Source organism: Furipterus horrens, unplaced genomic scaffold (genome assembly GCF_987537825.1).
Source record: "Furipterus horrens unplaced genomic scaffold, mFurHor1.1.pri manual_scaffold_2, whole genome shotgun sequence".
Taxonomy (NCBI): domain Eukaryota; kingdom Metazoa; phylum Chordata; class Mammalia; order Chiroptera; family Furipteridae; genus Furipterus; species Furipterus horrens.
In genome coordinates this window covers 134,878,556-134,901,923 of record NW_028327172.1, presented here as the reverse complement: position 1 = coordinate 134,901,923, position 23,368 = coordinate 134,878,556, and the positions used below count along the sequence as shown (strand labels likewise).

Here is a 23,368-nt window from a genome sequence, read left to right as displayed (position 1 = left end):
TTCATGTGTCATAAAATATTATTAAAAAAATTTTTTTCAACTATCCTTAGCTTATGAGCCATATAAAAACAGGCAGTGAAATGAACTGGGCCCATGAGCCATAGTTTACTGACCCATGATTTAGGAAGAAAAAAAAAAAACAAAAAAACAAAAAACCTCTACTGATTAAGTTATATAACATCCTATTACTATGTGACATGGTTCTATTTTCCCCCTGACTTATTTTAATTTAAAATATTTCACTTAATTTATCCTCATGCTTATTATAAGTATTTCATTGAGTCTGACTTTGGTCAAATGATTATTATTCATCTAATATGGGGCTTATGTACGTATATATCTGAAATTCCATGTTATATAATGTTATACTTTCATGGACAATTTGTCTAGAATGTCTGGGTATTATACACTGGAAATAGGATCTGTTTCTCACATCTTCCAATATCTTAGGAGCATGGGTGATTTATTGAGAAGAGAAAAATAGTTAATCAGATGCTTAAAATTAGATTAGACAATAATTATTACCAATGCTTTTTTACACACCTTCTTTCTCTAAAGAGAACACAGGAGCCAAACTTCTGCATGGAATTAAAAATTAAGTAATGGTGAATTAATGAAAATATCGGCATAAATATGAAATAGTAGAAGAGAAATAATAAGAACATCTTCCTCTAAGAGAAATGAGCCCAAATACAGAATTTCCAAGAATACAGTATGAGCAAGTTACTTTGGCTGGGTTGGGTCTCCTTGTTATAATTAGCCTTTCGTCCTCTACTGGTTGAGGACTAAGAATAAATTTATTTAAATTTTTGTAGGTGACAGTGAGGGCACCAGTTATAACAGTATCTGGTTAAAAAGAACTGAATCTACAGTATTCTTCTTACATTGTCTAAATCTGTCAGCAACAGTACTATTTACTATCTACTGATACACCCTAAAGAGGATTGTGGAAAATATGCAGATAATTTAGGTAAGAAAAGAGTGAACTCTCTGGATTTTCTTCTTTGAATTTTCAGAACATACACTCTCCTAGAAGACCATGTTTTGCTTCTATACTACCATTCATCATCATGATATTGAACCTTTATCAATGCATTTCAAGTGGAATGAACAAAAACAGCATAAAATAAACAAACCTTAAGATGGAATAAACCACTGAGAACACAAAGCATATTTTCTGTGGTCTATTCTACCTACTAAGTAAATTCATGGGTCCTACTTTCTTTTTTATGGTTAAATACTAAGTGAAAATTAAACACCTTATAAGCCTAGTCACTACACAGTATTTGATTGTAAGGTACACAAATCCATTTTTCAGGCTTACTGGTAAAAATAAGGTTGTAAACTTGTACACTCAGCTTGTGAAATTCATTTAAATGATATATAGTATGATTTTAGAATAAAAACAATGATTTCAACACAATTTACCAAAAAATAAATCAATGTTTTATCATCTTATTATCATGGAAGAGCACTGTCAGCCTTAATTCATACTCCAAAAAATGAATGAAAGAAACATAGACAACTAATTTACTTTAAAGAAGTGTGGGCTGATATGATGACTCTGTGAAAATTAAGACAAACAGCACACACAGGGTTTACATTTCTAGTTCTCTCTTCAAAAAAAAGCCAACAAGACTTCAGTTGTTACTATTACATATTGTTTCACCAGGCTTTTGGCAGTATCTTTGTTTTATAGGTAGAGAATAAAGTCATGTGCCATCTGAGCAAGCAGAGAATCTTGTTCTTTGATACCGTGATAGAGAATACATACTTGAGAAAGTATAACATTACACCCTCCTGGGTGGAATACGGCAGTTAGTCTATTCAATACATAGTTACTTATTTTTTTCAGATAACCAGACCTTAAAAATTAGGTGAAAACAATGTTATAAGTTAGTCTTTAGAAAAGAGAAAAAGAACAAGAAAAAATAATAAAAAACAGGGTACTGTATGTTAAATAAAGCAATACGTATTTACTCTGAGGAAGAAAGCAGTAAAAATTTGACACTGAAGAATTCTCAAAATAAAGCTTGACCCTACATGTTCATGCCTGGAAAAGGTTTGTAGAGTTCTAAATCCATTAGGAAAGAGTAGAGAAGGTTCGGCTGAAATTATTTCACTCTAATTCAAAACATTTATACTTACATCTTGTCCTGGCCAGCACCAACTCGGAGAGTCAGCCTGGGGATGACTGGGCTTGGGGCTGGAACAACTGGCTCCACTTTTATCTGTTGAAGTTAGGACACTAAGTATTAAATATACATATATTCTTCAACAAAAGAACCCTCTACCTCTTCTATTTCCTCATGTACACAAACTTGACAAGCAGGTTTAAGCGTCAAATGTGGTTAACACGCTGGATGCAAAGATAATCAGGGATACTCAATGTTTTAGTTTTTCAACAAACTTTAATCACTGAGTAAATGTGGCAGTTGACTCTGTATTTTCTTAGTTTTAATTGCTTGCATTTTAACTGTTAGAATTTTTTAAAACAAAAATTGTTATCCAAACCATTTGGTGGAGCATTTAGGTAGTTATCAGACCTACCATGAATAGAAAAGAACACAATAACATCTCCACTATAAGATAAAAGGCATTTATATATGGGACTTGAGAAACATTAAACTCATCTTAAGTTGACATTATCATATAGGAAAGCTGAAACACCAAGTATAATTTATAGCATTAAACTATTCAATTTTGGATTTTTGTTGAAGGCAATTGCTGAAGTTAAAGACCTCACAATTATCTGAAATATTCTCATCATAGGAAGGTAGTAAATAAATTATGATATTAAAAGAGTTCTTCACAATTTTTGGTTTGAAGGTCCTATGGTATAATAAATATTTTGAATGAATAAACTGAACAAAAGCTTTGCAGTTCAAAATTATTGTCTCTATCAGTCTTTCAATAGGATTTCATTGCCTTTTTGTTGTTGCTGTTGTTGGACAGTTCCTTGAATGAAATTGTCCTAGGCACTGCCAGGCGTTGACTATCCCTGGTCTCGGGTTCTACTCTATACACACTACTAGTCACTGTGACAACTAGTTGCGAAGAGCTGACTATGTATTTTAAGCTCAAGAATTAAATGATTTGGTGGTTCTAAAGGGGAATGAGTATATAACATAATCAATATACTATATCATATAACTAATATATTGTACATTGATCAAAACTACTATTTTTTCATATTTTTACCTGTCCCTCCCTAAAGTTTAATTTTAATCTATTGTTACATCAAGAACTGTGACTTTGACCAGTAGGCAGGGGAGCTCCTTCAATTTACTACAAACTTCTCTACATCCACAACTATACTACAGTCCATCTTCTTTTGTCTTCCAAAGACCCTTCCTCCATCAATTAGCTTATTTATTATAGCATTTTCAACTTCTCAGTTCCACTCATTATTTTTCATCTAGCTTTTAAATGTGCTTGACTATCTTTTTATCTTTAAATTGTCTTCTCTTCAGTTTCTAGCTAACAACTCACATTTCTTAGTTTCCAATTCATTGACTCCTTAGCCCACTCCAATCTACTTTCAGCGCAAACAATGCCACTAAAACAACTCCTTCTAAACACTAATTATTTCCTAATGTTCTAGTATGTTTTTTCATTGTAGATCTTTTCACTCTCCTCCCTTCTACTTTACAAAGTCCTCTCCTTGTGCCTGACTTTACTTGGTCCTTTCTTATTGTCACTCTACAGTTTGTTTGGTGATCTCATCCATGTCCATGGTTTTAATCATAAGTTTTAAATATGCCATGTCTTCAAACTCTTCCATTCTCTAAACTAGTACTGATGAACCTAAGACCAAACTATAATGTTGCCTACTGAACATTTTCAACTAAGTATCCTATGAGTATATCATTTCATCACATCTAAACTTCAACTTACCAACTTCCCCACAAAACCTGTTCCTCTTGATGGTCTCACTTTTGGCAGAGGGCTCCTTCATTTGCCCAGTTCTTTGAACAGTCTAGTCTAGTGGTTTTCCTCAAGGCCCCCACGGATCAAGGGTCACTCAGGTGGGGGCAGAGCAAGATTCATGTAAAACCAGCTAGGGTTTGCATTCACTTTCTCCTCCCCACCCTCCTGAAACATTCCATATCTAACCAATCAGAAAACAATGGTCCAGCATCCTTTATAAACTATTAAGGCTTCTGTATTTTTCTCACCTTCCTGTGTGATCTGTGGGAGAATAAACAAATATTTTCAAAATAAACATTTAAAAACCACTTATTATTTGCCAGGCATTGTGGTTATTTTTCAGACGTTCTCATTTACGTTTTTAAAAAAACAAATGGGGTACATATTATGGTTTCTATTTTACAGGGAAATGGATCATTTATGCAGCAACCATTTTTCCTTTCTTTTTCATTTCCTTTGCCTTTTCCATTCTAACATAACACAAATAGCAAAACTAGGATGGAACGCTTTTTCTTTTTAATTCAAAGAATGACAAATTATATAAAGTTCTTACATTTCTTCAATTCTAAAAAAATTTAGGGTTACACACTCATAAGTGATGAGGTAGAGAGTAACATTCCTAATTCCTACAACCCACAACATTATTATATATAACATTTTCTTAAGCTTTAATTTTTAAAAAGCTATTTGCTGCACTATCCTTAAAATTATTTTTTTACTATGTTTCAAATTGTATGTTTGGTCCATTTCTATTACCATACTACAAAATAATTTTAATTCACACTTCTATAGCACTTCAGAAAGTGCATCCCATGCACATCATCCAATTTAATCTTCACAACTCTATATAAGGTAGGTATGGAAGGTATTATCATCTCCACATATTGAGAACTTGAAACGATTAAGTGGTTTGCTCAGAGTTACAAAGTTAGTAACCAAATTATCTAAACCCAGGTTTCCTGATACCAAGTTCGTCCCTTGCTCTACCATACAGCTCCTCGACTCTTTGCCATACACTTTGAGTCCTTTTTTCTGGTAATGCTGATGTTGTGCATGGAGCTTTTCATATTCTCTGTCAATGTCTTTTTAAAAAATTTATTTATTTATGTTTGCTTGTTTGTTTATTTATTTATTTATTTTTAGAGAGAGGGGAAAGGAGAAAGAGAGGGAGAGAAACATCACTGTGTGGTTGCCTCTCACTTGCGCCCCCAACAGGGGACCTGACATGCAACCTAATCATGTGCCCTGACTGGGAATTGAACCAGTGACACTTGGCTCACAGGCCGACGCTCAATCCACTGAGCCACAGCAGCCAGGGCTTCTGTCAATGTCTTTTTTGATGAATGACATATACTTGTGAGATGGCTAGGGTTGGTTGTAAATTTTTTTTTTTCCTCTGTGGAAGTCTAGTTTTATATGGAAATGGAGGTGAACTTTGACCTTACTTCCAATCAACTAAACTGGATGGGTTTTTGATGCTGTCTTAAGTGGCTTGATAGGGCAGAAGAATCCAGACATGGTCTATTTATGACCAACTATAAAAAATGTTAAATGATACCATATGAAAAAAATTAGCAAACACAAATCAAGATACATTTTATAAGTCAAATTAAAAATGGTATAAATGTGCCCTGAAGATGACAGTTATTTAGTAAGCCTGTTGCACTGATGAATGATTCAGAACCTGTTACCTCATCTTAAAGTTTTACTGTAATGAGGATGACCACATCATTCAAACAGAGACACCTTTGAGAGTGAAAGTGGGCACTATTATTTATTTAACATAATAGGTGTAAACTGGACTGTCCAAGGCAAACCAGAACATCTGGTCACCCTACTTAAAAATATTTGCATACCTTAATTTCATTCTTAAAGAAGCTAAATCAGATTTAACTTAAAATTCAAGAAAGTGTTGGAAAAGATTAATAAAGATGCTGATAATATAGATATAGAAAACTTCTAAATAAAAATTTATCAGATTTTTGTTTACATTAACTTTATCCAAACACCTACCAAAATAAAGAGATGTTTCCTACAATCATAAAATAATTTCTCATGTGTCCTTCCCAGAAATCAACAAACTAAATAACAATTACTTCAGGTACTTAAACAATATGACTAATGCCATCTTGAAATGGCACAAAGCCAAAATCTGGGAAGAACATGAGCTTCTAAGGGTTAAAATAAAAGAACAGCACTTTAGAGTGATGCTGAGAATTGGGGCGCACAGAAGAGCATTTACAGTGGATTACTAAGCTTCCCAATTCACCAAAGAGGCAAAGTCCAGTAATATAAGACTCTTTTGTAGCTAACTAAAAATACATTGTCAGTGGATTTGTCCAGTTTTATGTATAAGCAATACTTCTTTCACCTGAACTAATACTAGTAGTCATATAAGCCCCTTATTGCCATGTGCTGCATTTTTTTTGCTAATCTTCAAGGATTTAGCTTCTTTGCCACATACCTCGGGGCACCAACTGATAAAGCTCTAACTCTCCATTTTTCCAGGACACCAGCAGTGCGGCCTTGCAAAAAATGAAAATCGCTCAAGAGATTTAAAGGGGAAATTTATTTTTAAAATCCTGACTTGAAGCAAAGAGGTGGATTTTTAAAAAGCTTATCTATAAAGAATCAGTTTAAATTTAAATTCTATCTTGGAACTCTTTCATGCATTCCAGCTTTAAAGTTTATCTTCTGACAGGGACTTTCTGCAAAGGTAATGGGCAGCTTTGTCAATATAATCTAGCCAAGTTTTTACTTTCTTTTTTTTTTTAATATTAAACTTTTTTCCCTAAAAAACAAAAACAAAAACAAACAAAAAACAACAACAAAACACCCATACATGTGTGCTAGGTAGGGCAGCAGCAAGTTTAGCCAGCCCTAGTTCAGATTTCCATCTATGCCAGTATGTCAGAAAAATACCCAGAAATAGTAGTGAAGACAGCAAAATTTAATACACTAACATTTCAGATGCTGAATCATGACACTGGTAAACACTTTCCTGTTTTTCTTAGCAATTAAGGTCTTTATATTATTTTCATTTGGAAACAAAGTCTAACTAAACACCGATACACTGTTTAAAATACTAGACAGTCAGAAGGAGATCTACAGTTGTGGTTAAGTATAACAAGTGGAATGCAGCAAGGAGAAATGAAACAGAACTCAGGCTTTCATTAAGTACTCAGAGTTCATTCACATGAAGATGGCCTTTGGTAAGTTCTATAAATTGAAAAAGTCATTTAAACCTTAGTTACTGGTTTCCTCTTGAAACAGACAGTTGTAAGAAACAGGAAGAGAATATTTCCCCCCTTTTATTGGGTTACTTTATTTACCAAAACCCTTCATTTCATTAGTTAATTGTAAGAGCTGATGAGAAAAGACTGGAAATGAGATGTTACTTCGAATAAAGGGGAAAATAGTGAAAAGCTTCTGTCAAAGGCAGGAAATGGTAAAATTGTCATTCTCTAAAGAACAAACTGCTTAAATTCAATAAAAGGTTATTTGGGGAATAAATGCTATGGGATTTTGGGCTAAAGAATATTCAACATTTTAATTGTTTGAATACTGAAGTCATTAAAGTTTTGAGGACTTCTACTGTCCTTTAAAATATGTCAGTTAAACAGTGGGTCTCTAAGATCTCTTCAGGGACTAAGATTTTCTAAAATCATGTCAGCACACACTAGAGTATGAAACCAGGCTTATCCCTCTCATCGGCTTTCATCAGAGATGCCTGACCTGAGGAAGCCATTTTGGATAATAAAGAACAAGGGCTTTGCTTGGACATACCTGGGTCAAGTCACAGCTCTTCCACTCATGAGCTGCACCAGGTCACTCAACCTTTCTGCTTTTCCCAACTATAACACAGGAGCAACAGTACCAAATCCTCAGAGCTCTTGGGAGAATTAATTAATTAAATTCTGGCCAGGTTTGGCAAGTACCAAGTGTATGCACTCTGTAAGTGGCGGCTGCTAAATATCATTTACTATCTGGATTAGTTCATTCAATAGCTAATGTTAGCTCAAATAAAACAACTCGTTAATTGACAGAATAAAAATTTGGGGAATCCTTTATAAAACTAATGAGCTTTCCATTATAAGCAGATCCAATCACCCATGGGTTGATAATCAACATTACTGGTAGGTCATAAGAAAATTCTGAATTGTCATAGTCATCTACTCATCAAAAATGACACAAATTAGTCTTGTTTTTATGAGAAGGCAGAGAAGAAGTATTTTTAAGGCAAAATAGTCTTAGAGAAGGTACGCAACTATTGTTCTTAAGCAGAGGTAAATCATACTTTGTGATGCTGCTGTTGTTTCCTGATACTGAATGGAAAGAAGGAGACAGGGAAGAAAGCAGAGGATCAGAGAGGTCAGGAGACTGGGGAATAACTAAAGCGTGGTACATCCAAGGTAGTCTGATTGCCGAAGCCCATGTTCTCCGTGAGCCAGCACTGGGCCTATTTATCTACAGATTGTGATGTCATCATTCTGGGGGTGGGGGTAAGACTCTACCACAACTTCTTGGATCATACTCAGATAAGAGCATAAAAACATTTCCAAGTTTGACAGATAAATTTTGGCTTATCTTCTATATAAGGTTATATGTACGTACAACTGTTCAATTCCACTATCATAAATAATGAGATGTTATTTTTTCAGTGATCCTCCTTCCAAAAAAGATACTTAAAACACTAATAGTAATAAATTAAGTCACGCAATACATACATTGACACAAATAAAAACAAAAATTTTAAACTGCTCTGAAATGTGCTGTTAGATTCATCAATGCTAATATCACACTGGCTACGTTTGTGACTGCTCAACGTAATTCCTCTTAATACGTTTTCCATAAAAAGTTAGTTTGATTCTATTGTGAAAAAGTTGAAAGACCAGACTCCTATTGACTAATGCATATTATTGCCCATAGAGGGGAATTAAAAGATTGTGCATAGATCACCATACTTTATTACCACTATTAGGAAAAATGATTTTTCTTTCTGATGGTGTGTCATTGAGCCAGATGCCTTGCATACATCATTTCTCTTAATCCATTTTAATTCAATTAGAATAGTATAGTGGTTAAGAACATCAATTATAGCATCTGATGGCCTGGGTTAAAATTGTGGCTCCTATTAAATCATTTACTATGTGTGTGATCTTGGGCAGTTTATTAATCTCTCTAAGCCTTTGTTTCTCATCTTGAAGTGATAATAATTATAGTAACTACCTTAGAGAGTTGTGATAAGGAATTAAACTTATACATAGTGGTTAGCATATACTAATTACTCATAAATGTTAACTATTACTCTTCTGCTGTTTTTTTAAAAAAGTATAATGATCATATCCCTACTTTAAAGATGAAGTACCTAAGGATTAAAGACACTAAAAAACTTGTCCTGGCTCTTCTCCCAGATCTGCTGGATTTCAAAGCCCATGGCTCCTTCTACCTACCATGCAGACTGCCATTTAATTAATTACTTAATTGTTCTTATATTGATACATGAGGGTGTGGATGGTAAAAATTTTATAGATAGGTAAACTAACTATATAAAAGCTTATTTTCTTTTATTAAAACAATGCCCATGAGAGTTGCTCCTGTGAGTTGGTTGTGATGAGAAGATGAGATTGTTGGCCCTCATTCTTCTCACAAAAGACATTTCCTTGGGGCAGCTTAGATATCCTTTATTTTGATCTACCCCCATTTTCTTTCTTCTTTGGACATGTAAGATATTTCTTAGACCATATGTAAACCAATTTCAGGTCTACTTTCTTTTAAATAATTTATTTGTTTGTTGTTTTGTTTATTTTTAGAGAAAGGGGAAAGGAGAAAGAGAGGGAGAGAAACATCACTGTGTGATTGCCTCTCACTTGCGCCCCCAACTGGGGACCTGATGTGCAACCGAGTAATGTGCCCTGACTGGGAATCGAACCAGCAACACTTGGCTCGCAGGCCGACGCTCAAGCCCAGGTCTACTTTCATTAACTCATATGGCTTGAAGGGAATTAAGTGAGGTTGAAAAAGAAGAAGTCAATATTTAAGTTAATATCTCAATTTCTACTCCTTGTCAATGGCATTGCCATGGGTTTCACTGGCCCTCATCCTTTCCTATCTGTATAGAGCTAAAGTTTAAAAGAATGCCCAGGAAGCAGAAATAATTTTTAAACATTGTACCACAGCTGACTCACCCCTATCATATGTAAGCTAGCTAGTATAGCCCAGCGAAGTAGCAAACTCTGCATTTCTATCTTTTAGGAGCTGATTCAGAATGGAATAACAACACTCACCACTACCATCACCATTATCTTCCATTTACTGAGCATTACTTATGTGCCAGATACAGCACTAAGCACACCTCAGATGTTATTTCATTTAATCCTCATAAAAGTAACTTGCCCAATTTTGCACAGCTAAAAAAGTCAAGATTTGAACTCAGGTTTAATTCTGGAGACAACACGGTTTATTGTTTTGAAAGACCTCATAAGAGAGCTGACTTTATAACTTCTTATCTTTTTGTCACTTATCTGATCCATAACCCATCAAAACTGATACAAGGACTTATAGGCCTCTGTTAGGTAAAATCTGTGCAACCTATAACTGAGTCTTGGCCTCCAACCAAGGCAGTCTGAGGGACTTTTCTTTCCCAAAGTCAGGTAGGTAGATGCTGAAAAAAGGCATAAACTGCTGTTACAAATCTAATCTGATGTGCTTTACTCAAATTCATAATGACAGTTGAAACAACACATTGACTTTCCAAGGTTAAGATGGTGATGAAAGCAACAGTATCCTATTTGATTTGCTGAGGGCTCAGCCACCAAATTACTAGGTACATGATGGATAAGGGACTCATTGCTGCCAGGCAAGATCTCTAGAAGTAAACATTCTGAAAGGTGAGGTGTATGTGCATGTACATGACCTGGCTCTTGCTGGCTGTGTGACTTTGACTTGGGCAAATCACATAGTGATAAAATGATTGTTTAAATGAAAATGAAAATTGAGTTTCTGTGTCTTGTTAACTTGCCAATGTTCAGTTATTAATATCAGAATTTCCATTCTACTATTTTATATTTTAGAATAGCCAAGGGCCATTAGAGAAATAGGCAGAAAAATGTGAGAGTTGCCATTACTTGTCAGCTAAACTAATTCTTTTAAGTAAGTCTGAAATAAAAAATATTGTAAACATATTGGTAATAGATCTGCTGTAGGTCAAGTATATCATATTTCATTACGTGGAAAAAGTCACTCTGTATTATTTTGTAGTCAGCCTCAAGGAGGTTTGCTGCTAGAGGGCAGGGACAGGATCTTTGAGGGTCTGTGTGTGTGGCACAATGAATAGTCAGACACTTATTAAGAAAGATAAAAAAATTCAAATCAACCAGCCAACCACTGTAATCCAAAGAACCAGGGACTGAAGAGCAAAGTCGTTAAAGCAGAGGTCACATCCTGAGCCTAAAGGATTGAGGTCCTAGTTTATACAAAAGTATAGGATGCATATCAATTTCTTTGGTTGTACTCTACAGAAGCCTGGTTTACTTACATTGTAAAATATTTGGAATTATATTCCGCCTACCATCCAGGCTGCTAGGTCTGCCTAGATACTAAGAAACATGTCCTATTCTTATTAAAATAGAAAATAGAAGAGTAAAGAGATACTACAGTGTGGTGACTGCAGAGAAAAGGTGAATATAAGGGGAAAATAGGGTCATAGAAAAAAATACAATTAAAAAAAGTAAAAAGAGAGCGAGCGAGAGAAGGGGGTGTGGTGGGGGCTACAGGAAGTAGTAGATAGCCATAACCTTAAATACTTGCAAAAATGGTTCATAAAAAAAAAAATCAGTGTGTAAGGAAGGACACCTTGGGCCTTGCTATCCTCTTAAAACAGTGGCATAGTTTCACATGCTCTCAGAAAAATGAATGCTGTCTTTTTTGGGTATTTAATGTTTGGGTACAAAATAGTATGTAGTAGACAATAATTATAAAAACATTATTCATGGTTTAAGATTACAGATTTTTTAAAAAATCTGCCATAGTACAGTTAATAGAGTTTATAGTTTGTAACTACAGTCCTCTTAAGCTATCAATTTTTAACACTTTCCTGTGCATTGGGAGCGTGATTACAAATTTATGGGTTTTAGAATTAAAATTAAATTTTGTAACCCCATTACAAACATATTTCGAGTGAAGTTATGGGTAATTTGCATACAAAATAGAGATATAATGGCTGGCTTTGTTTACCTGTATTTTTCAATAGGACTTTGTTCAGATAGTGCTGAAAATGAGAAACTGCTTACTTTTTCATGCTTGTGTTTCTCCTTTTCTTTTTCTCTCTTCTCTCTCTCTCTCTTTTCTTTTTCCCTTTCCTTCTCTTTCTTCTCCTTTTCCTTCTCTTTCTCTTTCTTCTTCTTCTTCTCCTTTTTGTCCTTTTTCCTTTCTTTCTCTTTAGGTTTTTCCTTTTCTTCAAACAGCTTTTCAGGAAGCATGGGGGACAAAGAGGGCAGCATGGCGGGCATCCTCATGGCCGCAGCAGGGCTGAACAAGGGCAGAGCGCTGTCCTTGGGCGGCAGGGCCAGGGGGGCCGGGGCCACTTTCACCTTCTCCTCACGACCCCTATCTTTAACTTTGTCTTTGTCTCGCTTGTCTTTATCCTTTTTGCCTTTTTCTCTATCTTTCTTCTTATCTTTATGCTTCTCTCTCTCCTTTCTCACAAGTCCATCTTTCAATCTCACTTTGGAATCAACCTCTTCAAATTCTTTCATTTTAAACTTATAGGGATCTGACTCTTCATCTTTCAGGAATTCCTTCCATGGATACTTGGTTTCCTTGCTGGTCTCCTTTTCTTTTTCCTTCTCTTTAACTTTCTCTTTCTCTTTACTCTTGTCCTTGCTTTTGTCTCTTTCCCGCTCCCTGTCTCTCTGCTTCTCTTTCTTTTTCATTTTCGTTTTCAGTTCCTTTTTCAACTTCTTTTTGATGTCCACTGAGGAAGGCAGTTTGGTTTTCTCCTCATACAGCTTGTGCAGAGGTTCGGGTGTGGGAGGAGAGACTGAGGGAGAGGAGAGGTAAGGAAAGCTGGGGGGCACATTGGAAGCTGTTCCCATTTTTGCTTTCCGTACAACCTCATCGATAGAGGCGTCCATTGTCCAGGAATTATCAGAACTTGACGTTCCACTTGAAAGAGGCAGAGGAGTGGATCCTGACTTAGTGAAATTGTTCAAGGAAGTGGAAGCCTTTGGAGTTGTACATTCTGAACCTGAAATTCGCTTAGGGCTGGTAAAAATGTCTCCTTCTGATTCTGATCCAGAAGAAAACTCAAAAGGATCTGGCTCTCGTTCAGCACAAGCTCGTGCAATCACAGCATCAATAGAGTCATCGATTGTTTTATCCATCACGACAGGCTTTCTCAGCTGATTCTCATTGTTCAGCTTCACAGCCTCAGGGGGTGTTTGCATTTGTTTTACCTGAAGGGTCTCTTTACTAATTTTTTCACTTATTGTAGTTGAAGGAGTCCTATTTGGTGTTTCAGGTCTGACAGGTGCTTGGGGAATGTGGGTTATAACCTTGGGACTCTTAGGGCTTTTGGGGCTCTTAGAACGTCCAGGAGATTTCTTTTCTTTGGATATAATTTTTGGTGACCGAATAGGACTTCCGATCATTGCTGGTGACTGAGTTGTTTTAGGTGATTTAGTCTTCTGTCCTGGAGAACTAGTTTTAGTCTTTGTTTTAGGTGTAAATGACTTTATTTCTAAGGGTTTTACAGTTGGCATTTGTGATTTTGCAACTGGAGCTAACATTGGTGGCTCTGGCGATGGAGGTGCGAGGTCTGTACTGTCCTGTACGTGGACTGGAGAAAGCATTGGTGGAATCTTTTGGGTATTAATGGAGCTGAGTGGTTCCCGAGCTTCCAATAATACTACATCCAGGGTGTCTCCTTTAGTGCTTAGTAGTCGTGGTCGCTTCATGGCAGGCATTTCTTCAGCTTCAGGACTATCTAATGGTCTCTTACTCAAGAAATTCTCATCATTAATAATTTCCTCCTCCTCCAGTTCATCATCTTCTTCCAAGGGAACCTGCATGGCTTCTGCTGATGTTCCCCCATCAGTGGGCACCTGCTCTTCTTCTTCTTCTAGTAAAGGAAGAGAAAAGAAGTGTTAAAAAAAAATCCTAACAAATAAAAACAATGATTTCTAGGAAAGAAAAAACAAACATGATTTCTAGAAAAGAAAAGATAAAAATTCTTGACAGTTTAGACAGTAAAGTGATCAAGTTTTCAAGGATCGTCCCAATTTGCAGGCCTTGATTCTCTGAAGGGTGGCAATCAGTGACAGCAGATACAAACAGTTGCTTTCCTTTCAAGTGGCTTGGCCCTCCTTTCAGAATCTAGAGTTTGCTAGGTATTTCCTGACTGTCCTCTGGTCCCTTTTATTAATTCATTTCCTAACCTGACTAAATGCCGTCTCTCTCTTTTGGTCCCTTTTATTAATTCATTTCCTAACCTGACTAAATGCCATCTCTCTCTTTTCCTCTTCCTCTTGTGTACATGTACACACACACAAACACACACAAACATAATATACTGTACATACACTTTTAAAATTCAAGAATTTTTTATTATATGACTACTATCCTCAGAAATGACAAAAAGACATAGTTTTTAGGCCTTTATAACAAATATTAATTCTTAGATTTTGGAAATGCAAACCTCCAGCTTGGACACAATGCATATACTACTTACGTCCTCTTGTTTGCTTGCTTGATGTCAGCCACTCTGAGAGGCAGTGAGGTGTAGTGGAATACACACTGGCTGCGGTTTTAGAAAGATGGTGTTTCAGCTGGCGGTCTGGCCCTACAGAGCAGTTGGCCTTAGGCAATCTCTTAACTTCTTTGAGCCTTTATCCTGACCTTTCAAAAGGGGCTAATGTTACTTGCTCTGCCTACTTGACTGCATTGCTGTAAAATTGGATCGTTTCCTTCTACACCTATTAACTAAGCATATACCATGCACAATGCACAGTGATAAAGGCTGAAACAACTACTGGAATAAATTAGAAACAAATCTAAGAGAGCTTGTAGTTCAGCAGGGGATGCAGTGTATGTGTATAGCACATAGGAAAGGAGTAGTACCATAAGAGAAAAAACACGACAGTAGTTCAAAGGAGAAAGAGATGATGGCAATGTCAAAGATTTTTAATAATTATGTAGCATTTTTGATTTTTGGTGATTGGGAATGATGAAGCACAGGAACAGATGACAAAGAGATGGAGGTGGGACATAGAAAGTGTGTAGGAGCCAGGGATTAGTTTGTTTGTTTGGAAAGTAGGGTTTAAAGCAGGGGAATAATAGAAAGAAAGTTTACTAAAGTTGCATCTAGATTCCAGAAGTTTTGAATTCCAGAAAAACATAATCTTCATTCTAGTGGTAGTTTGGACTTAGTGAAGCTTTTGAGGAAAGGGAGAAAAATAACCAGTCTATATGTTAGCAAAATTGTTGTGGCAAGAACATATATGATGCATGGGAGGTAACATACTAATGGAGAGGTAACAAGTTAGGGATTAGTGAAATGATGTAGGTAAGTGACAGTAAGAGTCTGAAATAAAATAGTGGTAATGAATAGGAGCAACAGAGGCAGATGATATTTTGAAGACTGAATGAATAGAATCTGCTAAATAATTAGGTATGAGTGGAGAAATAATTCAAACACAATTTCACGTTTTGAGCCCTGGTGAGTGAGAAATACAGTCCTTAACAGAAACAGAAAATAGAGAAGGAGTATGATTATAATTAGTTCAACCCCTATATACAGAGTGTGACGAACAGTTAGTGAGAGCTAACTGGGAGCTGAAAATATACTCAAGTTCTGAAAACAGGACTGTGTGTGTCAGGTGGGGGGAGAGGGAGAGAGGAGGGAGAGAGATAGACTTTTGCTTAGATAAATTTAATCACAATAATGGATAATATTAGCAAGGGAGACATAAGGAGAGGTCAGGTCCAGATACTCTGAGGAATACCTATGTATAAAGACAAGAGAAAGAAGAACTAAATAAATACCTGGAAGATCAGGAGATGTCAAAGGATCAAGGGTAAGTTTTCAAGAGGAGCATTAGTGAGCAAAGTCAGATGCTTAAGCAGTCAATGAGAATGAAGGCTCAGCAGAAGTTATGCCACAAAAGCACTAAGGGGTGACTAGGGAATAAATGATGAAATGTGAAAGTTCTTAGTGAGCTATAGAGAACAAGACAAATTCAAGACGCAATTATTGCTGTTATTTGCAAATGATATTATTGTCTGTCCCGTTACCCAAGTCAGAAACACCTTTCCAGACTAGTTCTTTCCTCTCCTTCTCCACATTTGTTTGTGAACACAATTTTCTATATTTCCTGTTTTTTGGCATTATTTTTTAATTTTTAAATTACAAAATACTTTAACCTACTACATTCCCTTTAATGTGCTCGCTTCACTTCTACTATTAGTTCAAATCTTCTCTGTACTACTGCAAGAGTCTAAATGGCCTTATTGCCTTCAGTCCCATCTGCCTCAGAATCAGCTTTTCCATTGCCTTACAGTGACTTTCTGAAAACACAAATCTGAGTACAGGATTTCCCATCTGAAACACTTCATTGGTTCCTATAGTACTAGTTGGCAAAAGGTTGGAGCCTGAGGGTTCTGTGGAACCATCTGAGGTTATACGCAGTAGAGACTGGGTTCCTAATCTCTGTTAAATGGAATAGTTACACCTAAGGTTATCTATTTTACACATTGAGTTTACAAAAAAGCTTTTGTTGTGAGGCTAAAACATGTTGAAAGCTACTATTCTAAAATATAAAAATCTAATTTCCCCAGCATGACTTATAGGTGCTCTATCATCCAGCTCAGTAATTAACCTCCCCTTTCACTCTACCTATTCCAGCCATGTGAACTGGTTTGCAGTCTCATTCTGCGCCTCTGCATGGGCAACTGCTTCCCATTGCCTGGAATCCTCTGCCCTCTTAAATTCTCGTGACTATCTCGTCTTAGTTTCCAACCAAATGTTCCCTCTCCTGTGACACCTTCTGTTAGCAACTAGAACTGCCCCTTGCACTTTGGTTCAGTTATACAAGAAACAAAGAAAGCCTAGAATATTTACTATCTGGCCCTTTATGGAAAAATTTGCTAGACTCACCCTATTTAGATAATTTGAACATTTTCTTCCATCCCTATCCTTACCAGAAAAACAAGATAAACAAGATAAACTTCAAATCTATTCAGTTGCTAAAGGGTAAACACATACAAATAATTAGGGCATTCTCCATGTGAATTAAAGGTTTTAGAATCCTTATTAGTGTTATATTCCTAAATTCCAAAAAATCTCCTCCTACCCCACTTACCCAGAGGTTCATAAATCCTGCTGATGCCAAAGCAGAAGGAGCAAGGTTTCAATAGGCAGCATAGCAGACCTTTAGAATATGTTAAAGTGTGCTTTGTTCTCACTCTTGAGGTTAATGTGGACCAACAACAGCTCTGAGCCTGGGAGGCCCCAAAGCAGGCCCTCGTGGATGCGGTGGGGGAGCAGAGAGAAACTGCTCTAGGAAAAGCAGTCCCTAGGAAGGGGACTGCTGTTAACTACTAGTAAGACAGTGTTAGGGTCTTCCAGTTGGAAGGTCTGTTTTATAGGTTGGACAACTTAAAATTTTGAGTTCTCTACACAGTGTACTATTTTACTAATGTGTGATTCTTTCAGATTGTAACTGGCAAGATGACCAAGGTATATGGGCATTTGAACTGAAGGAGGTATGCAGGGTGGGCTAGGAGAAACCGTACAGCTTTCCTGCAAATACTTTAGAAAACAGATTGGCTCACTTGTAGTTCAGAGTTAAATACCTGAGAAAAATGAATGGTGGTTATTTTCATTTAAGTGGAAAAAAAATAGCATAAAGCTGGATTCAAAGTGGGTCTCCACAAATTAGGAAGGGTTATTCTGTTTTTGTTACTTTTATTGTTTATATTCATTTTTTAAATTTCAAGTCCCTGTTGCAAACTTGCATGCATCTAGAAGCTTTACATGGTTTAGAAGAATATAAATGAATTATTAAACTAAATTATTACAAGTGCTGATTTTAGGAATACTTAAAAATACAAATGTTTCTTATTTTGATTAGTTTAATTTATAGTTACTTTTTATGTTTAAAGATTTTATAAGAAAGCTTCAGTTGCAGCATCAAAATTCATCAAAATGAAAAAAAGAATCTTGCTGGAAGAGAAAGCCTTAAACCTAAATAAGACCAGGAAAAGTGTGGAGATATTAAATCAATTTTTGGAATTAGAGATTATCTGATACATACCAGAGAGTATAAGCAATGTATGTGAAAGGCATGAAGCATAACAATGAAGAACACCTGTGGCACTGCACCTAACTTGGTAAACAGAACACTGGAGCCCCCTTGGTTCCTCTATGACTCATTCTTTGCTCTCTCTACCCCCAGGTAACTATTGTCTTGATTTTAATATTCATCATTCCCTTGGTCCCTTTACAGTTATACCACATTTGTATCTAATTTACTTCTTTTTGAATTTTTTATAAGTGGTATCATACTATAATGTTCCTTAGCTTTTTTCACCCAACATATTTCTAAGATCCACTCATGTTGATGCAGGTAGCTATAGTTCATTCATTTTCATTGCTGTAAAGTTGTACTATGCTTATTAATCCATTCTCTTGGTATGAAAGTTTTCCACTTGAGTGAATATATTTTAATTTTTAAAATACTACAAAATTCCAACAAATGAATACAATTGATGTAGCACATGCATGCTCAAAAACAGACTTAACTATTATACAAATGAGTTTCTAGCTTTTCATTACATGAGTAATTTTAATTCTATGTTTGGAATAATATAATTATGTGATGGCTATTGAATGGTTTATCCTTTATGGTCACCCAAACCCCAACTTGAAGATTAGGTTCAGTTTGATAACAGTTGAATGGCAATAAAATATTTGCATGTATGTGTATTATATGCACCATCTACTAATAATCTGTAAAATATCTTGAAAGTGTTTTAACATTTTTCTGTATTCATCCATGGAAAGAGTTTTACTATAGAATAGCATATAATTTGGTTAACGTAAGTTTAATATTATAAGATATTTGATCTTGATGTGTTATTACATAAAGTTACAAAAACAGTAAGAAAAGTCATAAGCTCTTTCTGATTTAACACAAATATAGACATAAGATTAATATCTGTTATCCAATAGACATAAGAATAAAAGCTGTTATCCAAAGTCAAAAGTATGACATTCTAATGAGTATTTTAAAGATGTTTATTTCCATAGGACTAACTCATTTTCCACTATTTCAATATTTGGAAGTTGGAGGAAAGAACTCTTCTGTATATATGTGATAACAAAATATTGGAGGGAAAAAAACAAGTTCAAGGAAAACTACTAGTTGTGAGTTTAAGTTTCTCACCTTCTTAGTGCTTTACTTCCTTGATTCAGAAGATGAGGACATTAGCATCATTCACTTTGAAAGTACAGTGAAAATTAATTGCTGATTAGATTTCGATAAGTATTCAAATTATTCAATAATACTGGTCAATCACAGAAATATACATTATAAAATTAAGTTAATGTTGCAATCCTTTTTAGAAGATTAAACAAACAAAACTTCTCTTCACTCCAATCTCTCTCAAACCATATAACAAGAGCACAAGTCCAGAGTTAGGATCCGCAGGTCAAGAGGCTACCCACCTCAGCCATCCACCCTAGTAACTCTCCCTTGCGATGAAAGCAGCCTGACGTTGCTGGGGAGACTTTTTAGGATAACAGATATTGTAGTAACAGAAGTTACTTCTGGATAAGTGTTAATGCTCATGCTGCTAAAGGTATAGTAGGAAATTATTTACAAGACTAGTGTTCCCTTTTCTGTTTGTGTTAAACTTTGGCCAAAGTCAACAATGATAAGACTTTTGATTTATCCTTGGTGTGAGAATTAATTCAAAGTTATGATATTTGGGACTTCCAACCAAGATGGAGGTGTAGGTAGACATGATTCGCCACCCTCCACAACAATAAGAAGAAGTACAACTACCTCAAAACTAAAAACAACCAGAACTACCAGAAAATTGAACTGCATGGAAGTCCAACAAACAAAGATATAAAGAAGCAATACTCATTCAGACAGGTAGGAGGGGCGCAGACAGGGTAGAGAGGATGCGGTGTGGTGGTGGCAGTGGTGGCAGTAGCAGCAAGGCAGTGGATATGGCCAGTCAGCGGAAAGAGCAGCCACACATTATAAAAGTTTGGAGGGACACCTGGGGCGTGATACCAGCTACAGACAAGACCGCACAGCTCACAGTTCCAGCGCCGGGGAAAATAAAGCCTCATTGCTTTTGACTGTGAAAACCAGTGGGGGTTGGGGTGGAGGAAGAAACTGCTGGTCTCTCAGTGGAGTCCATTTGTTTAGAGGCCCCCAAGGTCCTAGAACGTCTGCAAACCCACCCACCCTGGGAACCACAATCAGGACAACAGCTATACGGGTGTCAGTCCCATAAGGGAAATGGGAAAAGTGCTTGGAAAAGGGGCAAGTGCTGAGCAAGTGGCATTGCTCCCTCTTAGACCTCTCCTCCACATACAATGCCACCACGTGGTGAAACGGATCATCCCCCACTAATGAACACCTAAGGATCGGCCCCTTACAACATAACAGGTGTGACAGCTCTACCTAAGACACAGGCAAATACAGGACACAGTCAAGCTGAGGAGGCAGAAAAGTATGTCCCAAAAGAGGGAGCAGACTTGACAGACAAGACAAGATTAAGTATGACAAACGTATAGGGAAGAAGTAAAGGCTATGCTAAATGAAACTAAGGAAAATCCACAGGAAACCAATGGTGAAGGGAAGGAAGCCAGGGTTCAAATCAATGATTTGGAAGATAAGGACGAAATAAACAATCAACCAGTACAGAACGAAAAAACAAGAATTGAAAAGAATGAGGAAAGGCTTAGGAACTTCTGGGATAACTTTAAATGTGCCAATATCCGAATCACAGGGGTGCCAGAAGGAGAAGAGGAAGAGCAAGAAGTTGAAAACTTATGTGAAAAAATATGAAGGAAAACTTTCCTAAGTTGGCGAAGGAAATAGACATACAAGTCCAGGAAGCACAGAGTCCCAAACAAACTAGATCCAAAGAGGACCACACCATGACACATCATCATTAAAATGCCATAGGTTAAAGATAAGGAGAATCTTAAAAGCAGCAAGAGAAAAGAAGAGAGTTACCTACCAAGGGGTACCTATAAGACCATCAGCTGATTTCTCAAAAGAAACTTGCAGGCAAGAAGGGACTGGCAAGACGTATTCAAAGTGATGAAAGGCAAGGACCTACAACCAAGATTACTCTATCCAGCAAAGCTATCCTTTAGAATGGAAGGGCAGATGAAGTGCTGCCCAGACAAGGTAAAGCTAAAGGAGTTCATCACCACCAAGCCGTATTATATGAAATGTTAAAGGGACTTATTTAAGAAAAAGAAGATCAAAACTATGAACATCAAAATGACAACAAACTCACAACTATCAACAACAGAATCTAAAAACTAAAAACTAAAAACAAAAATAAACTAAGCGAAGAACCAGAACAGGAACAGAATCATAGGAATGGGGATCATTTGCAGGGTTATGAGCCGGGAGAGGGAAAGGGGCAAATGGGGGAAACGGTGCAGGGACTAAGAAGCATAATCGGTTGGTACAAAATAGACAGGGGGATGTTAAGAAAAATAAAGGAAATGGAGAAGCCAAAGAACTTATATACACGGCCCATGGACATGAACTAATAAGGTGAGTGGGCCTGCTGGAGGGAAGAGGAGTACTGGGCGGAGGGGAGTAAAGGGAAAAAACATTGGGACACTGTAAAAGCAAAATCAATAAAATATACTTTAAAGAAAGTTATGATATTTGCTATAAGTGATTATTAGCACTGTCATTCACCAAAGAATACCATAAATTATGATATAACACCTTTACTTCTAGTAGAAAAAAAGAAAACACAAACAAACAAAAAGTATGAAGAACCACACTTAACAGTCCAGGAACCCCTATTCTAAGAAAAAAATATTAACTTCCTGCTTCCTGGTAGAGATTCATGTCCACTGTTGAAAACCTTATTTGTCATATAAATTCACTAAAATATGAATGCTAAAATTCAAAGGAAAGGGCTGATACATTAAAAAGTAACTTCACTCTGCCAAATGTTTTGCATCTATGGTATGCCTTCTCATTTGTCAAAAAAGGGATACGATGTGAAATAAGAGGAATGACTCAGCACAAGTTTATCACTACAAGATATTCCATTGGTAGCAGGATACCTTATCATAATACATGAAAGAAGGGGGAAATAGGGATGATCTCTAAACAATCAATGATTCCAAGTCAACATCTGATTGTAAAGATATTTGTTAACTTTTTAATTTGAAATCATTCCAAACATATAGAAAAAAGTGTTAAGAATACTACAAGAACTCATGAATATCCTGCACTCAGATTCACCAAATTAATATTTTCCTTCAGTGTGTGACTACAGAACAATTGTCAAATTCTTTTTTTAATTACATAAGGAATAAAATGGATCCATATCAACGTACATCTTTTAAAAACTTCGTAGATGTTGATGAAAAGGGGGACACTACAAACTCCATTTCAATTTTCCTTCATTAATGACACAAATAAATAATCCACACAGCTATATTCCTCAGAGTAATGAGAAAAACATGCTTCTTTACCAAACTTCTTGAACAAAAATAAAACAAGGCAACAAGGTCTGAACACACTAAAAGGATATTTTTAGGGCTTAATTCTAAGCTACTATAAATACTGACTTAGAACAAAATATCTTTTTAATTAGAATAATACATGCCTTTAAAGAAAGACTATAATCTAAAATGCTCATGGACATTAGGGAAAAAAGGAAATTGCTTGCATATGGCATGAAAGCTTTTTATCTCATTAACTGTGTAGATGCATGCAGTTTTAAAATTCAGTAGCATGATCTTAAACTAATCAGAAAACAAACTTGTGTTTTTAAAACTTAAATATTGAGACAATAAAATCCTATCTGCATGTATTTCATTCAAAATTAAGTGTATTTAAAATAAGATTTCTTTGATTTCTTTTGGAAATACAGTATTTCCTCACTTATCGTGGGTATTATGTCCTAGACCCCCCACAAAGTAGGAACCTTACATCTATTCTATACTCTTAACCTACATAACTTTAACAACATACATATACAGTACTGCAAAATCCCACGATATAGCGAAAAGTCCACGATAAATAATTAAATATAATATTTCTTAAAATCCCATGATACAGTGAGGCCGCGATAAGTGAACCGCAATACAGAGAGGGACTACTGTACACATGCAGAAATTAATTTCTAGTTTACGCATCACACTGTTTTATTAAAAAGT

At 36.0% G+C, this 23,368-nt stretch overlaps 1 protein-coding gene across 1 annotated transcript in view; it reads right to left on the bottom strand.

Annotated features, from left to right (window-relative positions):
- Positions 1–23,368, bottom strand: part of TAF3 (TATA-box binding protein associated factor 3) — a 178,853-nt gene that overhangs the window by 32,379 nt on the left and 123,106 nt on the right. The window contains exons 3-4 of the mRNA XM_090266491.1: positions 12,222–14,050; positions 2,149–2,231 (exon numbers count right to left, since the gene is read on the bottom strand). Of these exons, the coding sequence (XP_090122617.1) occupies positions 2,149–2,231; positions 12,222–14,050 (1,912 nt within the window). The remainder of the gene's footprint in view (positions 1–2,148; positions 2,232–12,221; positions 14,051–23,368) is intronic.